Genomic DNA, 9814 nt, shown 5'->3' on the forward strand with positions numbered 1-9814 from the left:
TATTTTTATTACTTTGTTGTTTCAGCAACATTACATTTAAAAACTGTACGTTTGAGTTAAAATATATATTTATAATTTTAATAAATGACAAATTAAAAAAGCATGAACATTTTTTTTGTATCGAAAAAATATCGAACCGTGACACCAAAGTACCGAACCGAACCATGAATTTTGTGTATCGTTGCTCCCCTATAAAATAAGCATTTAATTCTCAAGAATGACATGACTTAGTATTTTGTGGAGAAACCCTTGTTGGCAAGTACAGAGATGAGATGTTTCGTGTAGTTGGAAGAGGGATTTTGATCCAATCATCTTTACAGAAACTCTCTAAATCTTTTGGCTCTAGCTTGGCATCTCAAAGCTTAAGCTCCCTACACAGATTTCCTATAGGCTTGAGGTCTGGAAACTGGCTAGACCACTCCTTAATCTGGTTCTTCTTTCACCACTTCTTTGTTACCTTGGCAGTATATTTTGGGTGATTGTCGTGCTGGAAGACCCACCCATGACCCATCTTCAGTGTTCTGACTGACAGAAGCTGGTTCTCGACCCCGTCCATTGGCTTTCAGAGCAGCAAAGGCATCCTGTACACTTAGAAAAAAACAACCCGAAACCATAACGTTCACACGTCTGCGCTTGAGTTGGGTGATGGTGTTCATCATTTCTCTTCCTCCAAACACTCAAGATGATGCCAGAGCCTTTAGGTTTCATCTGACCATAGCAGTTTCTCCCAAGCCTTCTCTGAATAATTTAGATGTTAGCAAGCAGGCTTGTACATTTGCCTTCTTAAGCAGGGGGACCTTGCAGGCGCTGCAAGATTTCGGTCCATTACGGCATAGTGGGTTACCAGTGGTGTTCTTGGGGACTGTGGTCCTAATTGCCTTCAGAAGCAGAACAAGCTCCTTCTCTGTAGTTCAGCCACATACTTCATGATCATCCTCGTCCCATGGGCCAAAATATTGATTGGAACTCCAGACTGAGAGCAACTGATGGTCTTTTTATGTAACTTTCATTTCCATGTAATTGCAGTAAAATCAATTTTCATCTTCTCAGATGCCATTCAAGCTTTGTGCAGGTCTACAATCTTGTCCCCGGTGTTCTTTGACAACTGTTTGTTCTTGCACATAATGGTGGAGAGATTGAAATGGAAGAAACTGATTCAGTAGACAGGTGTGGTTTATATACATACACATGCTGGTCTGTCTCTCTCGATTAAAATGAAACTACCATTAAAGTTAGAGACTGCTCATTTCTTTGTAAGCAAACAAACTTCAAATACAGCAGGGGATCAGCAGATTTCTCTCACTGTATCTTAATATATTTTTATTCTCCTTCTAATGTAGAATATCAAACAATGTTAAGTCAGAAATATAATTATATACACAATACATGTATTGTGGCTTTATATTTTTGCCACCTATCATGGCACTACTGCTGTTAGGAAGAATACATCGTAGATGGCGTCTTCTGCAGAATTATCATTCGTTTAACAACAGACTCTGTTTTCAAGTGTAAAAGTATAAAACATCATTTACATCTAACATCTTACTTTTCTGTACAAGTTAAGAAGCCTTTTGTTACATCGAATTATTAAACATGTATTAAGCATCATATGCTTAACCTGACATACACTTGTAGGATTAGTTCCACACAACATAATTGAACTATGAAACAATGTTATTGTTTGGGCCCATACATACAGAAATGTGCTGCAATGGTTAGACACAGACTTGTAATTCATATGTTATTTTGCTGAAACATGAAGTGGATTGTATTCGTATTTGCTTGTTGTTTAATTATTTTTTTAAATACAGGTCCGTCGGCACATACACAAAGCGATTCACAAACGATTCTATGCTAGACAGTAACATGTGGTTTCCCATGTCTATTGGCTCTCTGTGTAGACAGATATATATATATTTCACTTTATTGATTTATTTTTTATCTGTTTCTTCTTTTTTTAGCCATGAATAATAACGTGGCCCAGTATTTATATATTTTCTTTATCACTTTTTTCTGTTTTGTTTGCAGTCTTTCCAGAGAAGATCCCTACCATTCAGCAGTATAGACTACTGGGAAACAGCCTCAATGTTGTTGTGGTGGCAAAACTTCTGCAGCTGTTGGTCTCCTAGCACTTCTGGGGAAGACACCATTGTTGTACATGTTTGGATGATATTACAATGCCCCTGTATAGCTGAATGTATAGTTGAGATTTTGTATGAATGGTCATTCTTTTAATATTTCTAAAACACAAAAACAGTTTTTGTGATCACCATTAGCCAATTTAAAATGAATGCCTCTCACATGTGTGTATATCTTCTGTTTCAGTGTGATTTTTTTTTTCTCATCACAATATATTTTCTAATAAAAATAAGTCTAAAAACTGTAGAGCACATTTTGTACAGTATTTACTCTAGAGTTATTCAACTATTCATTTATTTAACAATATTGTTATTTTTGTGAATATTGTTACATTTCTATAGTATATACATTTATGCATTTGGTTTACTTAGTTTATTATATATACAGTTTAACCTTTAATTACTTTTTGCCTTTCTTTTTCCCCATACAGTATACTTCTGTCATTTCTGTGTATCAGTAAGTAGTATTAGTGAAATTTGGTTGCTCAAAGAAATGTAAACTTGGAATAGTTTTACGTTTATAACCTAAACGTAGTTTACATTTCTCATTGATCTCATTGGCACCCTGCTAGCTGAGCTCCATACACACTGATCCTAGCGCACAGCTTCCTGCCAAACAGGACAGCACGACAAACAGAAGTGTATATACATTTCTGTGCTGATGGGGTGCATTGTCATCTGTTGGTGTTGTTGGCGGTTCTTTGTGCGAGTCCAAAGTCAATTCAATTCACAGCAGACATTTCTATGTTGTCCTTTTTTTGGACTGGTTTTCTGATTTTTGCTCTAGCTGTAAGCCATAATCATCAAACTTGAAACAAAAAAAGGCTTAGATCAGGGGTGTCAAACTCAAATACACAGTGGGCCAAAATTCTAAACTGGAACAAAGTCGCGGGCTAACGTTAATATTTATTGAAATATATTTATTGAAATATATTTATTCCTCCAGATATAAGAATGAATCTTTTCTTATGGACTCAAACACGTTTTGCTGAAAAACTGAATATGGAACAAGCAAAGCTTAATACTGTATAATATAAGTATGCCTGCTCTGATAGTAATTTGGTATGCTTCCACAGGCCAAATGTAATTAGGCTGCGGGCCAAATTTGCCCCGCGGGCCAGAGTTTGACACCTATGGCTTAGATGATCTGAAGCACCGACATTCTCTTAGGACAGTCAAATCTAAAAATGCACATCAACTAAAACATACAAAAGTAATTCTCCTTCAGTCTCCAACAGCCCTGTCATGCCCCTTGCCAAATAACATCTGGACGTTACATTACCGCCATCTTGTGGCCGCAGTCGGCGGATTCAATCTCGTTGGAGTCTGTAGCTATCCCTTTAATGCCGTGTGTCCTTAGCAATGATCGGAGTCGAGCAAGCTGACAGGCCAGTAGCTTTTTTTCTAGTGGTTTGCGCAGGTAAACTGAAGGAAGAGCGGAGGCAGTAGCTCTCACTATGTCTGTTCTAATAAATCAGGCAAGTTGAACAGGTGCAATCTCAGCAGCATCTAATATGTTTAACCAGCTTTTCATTAGAGAGTGACGGTTAATTATGTCACTCACCGCTCAAGCCTTTTAATTCAGCGGATTTTGTTGTTACTTATATATTTTATTATTTAAATAAATCCAGGTGTAGGTCTGTGTTTCTGAGCTGATGATTTTTTCTGAGCTGACTTTTTGATAGATGTGGTTCTCTCAGGAAAGCCACTACAAACATTTGCTCTACAGAATATGATGCTGGACAATATAAATTACTTCAAATGAGCTAAATTTTTAAACATATACAGCAGAAATATTAATCACTTTAAAGTTCCTGCACCCACAACAACAAGAACAACAGAATATTTTTTGGTAATATTTTCTTATGGATAGAGGAAGGAATGAGTGCACAAAGCTGAAGCTGTCCAAATGTTTTAGTCACTCATGTCACACTCATGTGAGTTATCTTTTATGTAACTACCAATATTGGCTCATGTTTTGCGTTGTACTACTATTGTTACAGTATTGGAAAGCTATCATGAATCACAGCTAGATGAGCCTTTCAAAATGTAAAGGAGGCTTTTCATATGCAATTAACTGTTTTGAGCAGCCATCTATCACAATTACTCAATGATTTGTTGATTTGCAGGTACCCAGAATGCAGCCTTTGATATTTTGTCCAGTAAGTTATCAGAAATCTCCCCCCCCCCTTAACAATGTTGGAAAAAATGCACACATAAAAAAAAAACAACTCTTACACCCAATGTACTTCAGATGCCTGTAACTTTGACAATGTTCATATTATAAACATAAAGAAATGCATCTTTATGGCAAAATCAACCAAGGCTCTGAGACTTTCAGGTGGGAAAATTTTTTCATAAACATGCAATATGAGTTTTAGAATTCTAAATTAATTTGCCATAATTTAATCATGGTCGAAGCATGGAAGGTTCATTAATAAAGATATAAAAATCTTGTATGAAAACAGTCTTTGTTTAACGTTAACCATGTCTGAGATCTGCAAATTTACGCTATGCACATAATGTCACCTGAAATGGGTTACTTATTTCTTAAAATCATGTGAGTGACATTCTTTTTCAACAATAAACCATAGTTAAACCATAATAAACCACAATAAATAAACTATAGTTAACCATTTGGGGCAAATTGAGATGTACTTTATGGCTGTACTGTCAGGTCAAAGTCTTGAGCATTAGAGTGTGGCAGCATGTAAAACCCCAGTAGAGTTGCTGAGGGTGTCCATGCATCACATCCATTTTCCATGGCAGGGACACTGCGGCTATACTACGCACTTGTATTCCTTCTGGTGGGATTGCAAGGAGAGCTGAATGACCCAGCACAACAAGGAAGCCAAAGGAAGATTAGCAATGACCAGTGAGTTGGTGTTTATAAAAAAAAATTTTTTTTACGCTTTTCTTTGAATATTTCATGTCATTAAGATGCCATGTTATGCAGATGATCACGTTTGTCTTAAGCTTTGATTCTAAGAGAATAAATGTATTTGTAATAGTATAAGTCGACCCCATTTTTTTAACCATTGCCTTTACCGACCTAAATATGAAATGGAATTTTGGACATTTGAATCTTTAGGCCTTCCATGGTGTCAGATAATGGTCACCTTGTCTTCACAACTGGTGACAATAAAGAAATCCGTTTCCAGACCTCAGCGTCAGGCCGGGTTAAAGTGGGAAATGAAGACCTCACCCAACTTTTGAGTCAAGTAAGCTTTACCAGCAGCAAATATTCTTCTTTTGTTATTTTACAAGATCACTGCCTCCGTGCGATGGTCATTTCAATGATAGTAAGTGACTTAAGGCACAACGATTGTGATGGTTATGGTATATAACATCCACATTTTGAAACACACAGGGACAGCCTCAAAAACAGAAGCAAAGGTCATGTCACATTATTAGTGAATGGCATCCTAACAAAGTGAATGAAAAATAACAAATTGCTTAATTAAAATTAATAATGTTTATAATATGTAATTTTTTCCATTCCTAGCAGACAGGTATGCTCCCACACAGATAACAGTTCACTGTCTTATCCAGTCACTAATTACTTTGGTGCTTTTGTTTCAATCTAGTAGTTAAAACAAATGTTTGTACTGCCACTCGCACTGGAACAATAAAGCAATTTTTCTGATTTCTCAGCCCAATAAATTCTCTCTGACTTTTGGAAGTATGTAATTATAACATCTCATCACCTTTTAACGACCAAACACTGCTGCTCATCATATGACACTGTGAATCATTAACAAGTTAGGAAGCCAACAAAGCAAGACCAAAGCTCAGGGCTAGATACATTTGAGTCAGTACGGCATTAAATTTTTCAACATTTTTATGATGAATAGTTTTATGAGTAGGTGCTAAGGCTAATATAGATAAAATGAATGTTTTTTTTGTTTATGTTTGGGGAGGAACATTTTTGAGTTATAGCTCAAAGATTTCTAAGTTAAGATGCTGTATTATGACCACTGTAATTAGGGTTCAGACATGTTTGGTTCTTGGGCAGAAGGTGGGCTAGATGTCGTTGTTTATTTTCAATTTATTTCACTTCATCATTTTATATATGACATAAATAAACACAGACAGTCTGACAGACACACAGCTATAATCTCCATGCTTATCCTTATCAGGATTGCAGGAGGAACCCCATCTATACCTGAAAAATACTCAAATACTATGATTTATAAATCTCCCCTTTCAGTTTGTGTGTAAAATGAAGACATGTTTATGTGTAAAAATATCAAATGGTAATCAAATTTCATACATTTTTGGCAATCATATTAATGTGTTGACACATATTATTATTAGAATATAATATAATAGAATAGAATAGAATAGAATAGAATAATCCTTTAATTGTCCCACAAGGGGAAATTTGGCTGTAACAGCAGCCAAAAAGACACATATACAAACAAACAGTACACAGGACACGGAACAGAAACATACACAATTTTTCTTACATATTTACATTAAGGACAATGGTTACTATATACAGAGTACTGTACAGTTATTAAATGAAATAAAAATAACTACAGGTAAGAGGCAAACCAGGTTGTAGTGCGAATCGGTTAATTAACTTATTGTAGTTACAGCATTGATGTAAACATCTGTGTTTGTTGGGAGCAGTTCTGATTGTACAGTCTGACAGCTGCAGGGAGGAAGGACCTGCGGAAACGCTCCTTCATGCATCGAGGATGCAGCAGTCTGTCACTGAAGGAGCTCTGCAGTTCAGCAACATTTACATGCATGGGGTGGGAGGCTCTGTCCATCAGAGATGTTATTTTGGCCAGAGTCCTTCTGTCTCCCACCACCTGTACTGGGTCCAGGGTGCATCCCAGAACAGAGCTGGCCTTCCTGATGAGTTTATCCAACCTCTTCCTCTCAGCTGCCGATAAACTGCTGCTCCAACATACCACCATTACAACTTCTTTCAAAGTAATAAACATGTTCTGATAATTAGATGATGTTGCTTCCTGGAGAGTACTTTCACACATTTGCATGTCAACTGCAGCATGACTGCATGTCAAGCCTTTGTTACTTTTTATTTTATAGTTGATAAAAATAAATACGGAAGTAAAACCTAAAAACAGGTGTAATAACCCTATAATATAGTTAAATTGGTAAAAGCCTTTTCTAAACAACAACAAACAACAACAGACAAATTTGCAAAGTGCTTTACAAGACAAGGTAGAAAACAAGCAGCCCCAAAACATTTGAGAAACGATAAAGGCAAAAGGGGACTAGCAGCATAAATTCAAAAACAGGCAAATTAAATGCATGTATAAAATAATTAAAAGAGCCTTGGCTAAGGACCTAACATTATGACAGGCCACAGAAGATCTGAAATATACTCGAGTATAAGTCCAGAGTAGGCCTTAAAAGGCTAAAAACACAAACACACATGATTATTGTAAACGTTTGCAACAAATGTTCATGCAGTATTTTTTTCATATGACCGTACATTAGGTTGATGGTGAAATCTTTTATTGCATAAATAAAAGCTTTAGCCTTTTTTAAATAATTTTCAGGATAGTGATGATGATGGGAAGTAAATTCTTAAGTTAACTTTTTATTTGAATGGCAGCCAGGTGAATGGAGACCAAAAATATTTAAAAATCTAAAATATATTTAGTTTATTAAGCTAATCTAAAAATGCAAACATATGAATAGTTTCTTTTTTACCTCATTTACTTTATTCTTATCTGATAAATTTAATCACAAATGCACTATGACTAAAAAGAATCAAATCATGTTTTAGACCCCTCCTTTAAAGCTTTTTAACACTGAACCGTCTGTTATGGACTTTCTAAATGCAGATTAAAACCAACAAAGATGACATTGACGACATTAAATCTCACGGAGGAGCCATCCCTCCTGATATCACCAACAAGCTAAACCAGCTTGATACCAAGGTAGGACAAAGATAGTTCCTGGTGGTAAATAAAATCATTTTTAATATTGCCATTAACTTATTTACTACTGGTCGTGTTACTTATGTTCACTTCATTCCTTTTATTTTACCCTAACCCATGAATAATTTTGATTCAGTAAAGTGAAGTGCTTATAATGAAAAATGTAGCCATTGTCATCAAACATATTTACACTGCCTCTTTTCTTTCTTTTCAGGTTTCAACACTTGAGAATAAAGTGGTCACACTTGAAGAGGTGAGTCAGAAAAAGTCAAGAACTTCTATTGAAGTTGATGGTCATGGCTTAATCTGTTTACCATACCTTAGATATCATGTCTTCCCTTGTTTCCCCTTGCAGACAGTGCAGAGGGTGTCTTGCAGCAGTAATCCCTGTCAGAATGGAGGAACATGTCTCAACTTATTAAACTCATATCACTGTATATGTCCCGGCAACTGGGGGGTGAGTTCAGTATTGTTCTTCATATTCTTCATAACTTTTACAGGTTGTTATGTATGGATTGTAGACATTTACCAACGTCGGTGGTTAGGACTGTTGCCTCGCAGCAAAAAAAGTCCCTGGTTCGAGTCCACTGTGTGGATGGACCTTTCTGTGTAAAGTTTGCATGTTCTCCCTGTGTCTGCATGCCTGCACGCTCCAATGACATGCAGTAAGTGGGGTTAGGTTAAGTGATGATTCTAAATTGCTCTTAGGTGTGAATCTGAAGGGTGAATGGCTGTCTGTCTGCAACCCTGATATGGATGTGCAGAAGAGAATGGATGGATTAATACGTGGGTGTGATATTACTAAATAAAATAATACCCAGAAACCTCAAACTTTTAATCCCAGTACTGTTTTAGTATAAGACTTTACTGCGTTCCTTTTCGTTGGGTCCTTGTTTTCCTGCATTATATTTTGATGAACCCATGTTTTCTCTTGCTCTGTCTCTCTCTCTCTCTCTCTCTCTCTCTCTCTCTCTCTCTCTGTGTGTGTGTGTGTGTGTCTGTGTGTTAGGGTCCTAACTGTGCAACAGATGTAAATGAATGTCAGGTCTATTCAGGAACGTCACAAGGCTGTCAGAATGGGGCAACCTGTGTTAACACTGCTGGATCATTCAGGTAAGTCTTATGCCTTGCTCTTTTTACTTACTAATTCTATGAGTGCTTTACATTATGCTGGCTTATGTCACCTCATGTCTTTTCTTATCTATCTTTTGATCCATAAGACTTTCTCCTCCACATCCTGAAGGATTTCCATTTTTTAAAGAAACCTTGATGCCATTAGGATTCAATAAGAAAACAAAGTAATGTGTATTTATCAAGCAGTGTAAAGTATGAATGCCAGATGCACTCATGGTACCCACTTTGTATTAGTATTGTGTATATGTAAGATTAGACAGCAGAGGTCCAGTATAGTGTGTCCTTAGCTTGTAACACACAGCTAGCTTTACAAACAGTGGACAAAGAAAGTTTTTGTAATTCTACCTCTGTACACCTTGACAGTGAATTTGAAATGAAATAATTACGTTTTTTTAACACTTGAATGAAAATCCAGAGACTAAAGTCTAGAACCCATGAACATCAACAAAAGTTGTTTCTGATGCTCTGCCAGGCCTTTACAGCAGCCACCTTCAGTCACTGCTTGTCTTCGATAACTTAACAGCATGCTGCACTGGGTAGAGATCAAGTGACTCACTTGGCCATTTCCCTTGAAAAGGTCTTGGATTGCTTTTTCAGTGCATTTTGAGTTGTCATTCTTTT

The 9814-nt window shown here is 36.5% G+C and overlaps 2 protein-coding genes across 2 annotated transcripts in view; both read left to right on the top strand.

Annotated features, from left to right (window-relative positions):
• The window catches only part of trdmt1 (tRNA aspartic acid methyltransferase 1), a 17488-nt gene extending 15125 nt beyond the window's left edge, over positions 1-2363 (top strand). The window contains exon 11 of the mRNA XM_005747463.2: positions 2029-2363. Coding sequence (XP_005747520.1) covers positions 2029-2129 — 101 coding nt within the window. The 3' untranslated portion in view covers positions 2130-2363. The remainder of the gene's footprint in view (positions 1-2028) is intronic.
• A 2873-nt stretch (positions 2364-5236) lies between these two features.
• The window catches only part of cubn (cubilin (intrinsic factor-cobalamin receptor)), a 76209-nt gene continuing 71631 nt past the window's right edge, over positions 5237-9814 (top strand). The window contains exons 1-5 of the mRNA XM_005747480.1: positions 5237-5359; positions 7964-8059; positions 8274-8312; positions 8415-8516; positions 9069-9172. Coding sequence (XP_005747537.1) covers positions 5237-5359; positions 7964-8059; positions 8274-8312; positions 8415-8516; positions 9069-9172 — 464 coding nt within the window. The remainder of the gene's footprint in view (positions 5360-7963; positions 8060-8273; positions 8313-8414; positions 8517-9068; positions 9173-9814) is intronic.

Source organism: Pundamilia nyererei, unplaced genomic scaffold (genome assembly GCF_000239375.1).
Source record: "Pundamilia nyererei isolate P.nyererei 1_Seehausen unplaced genomic scaffold, PunNye1.0 scaffold00198, whole genome shotgun sequence".
In the NCBI taxonomy this organism is placed as follows: Eukaryota; Metazoa; Chordata; class Actinopteri; order Cichliformes; family Cichlidae; genus Pundamilia; species Pundamilia nyererei.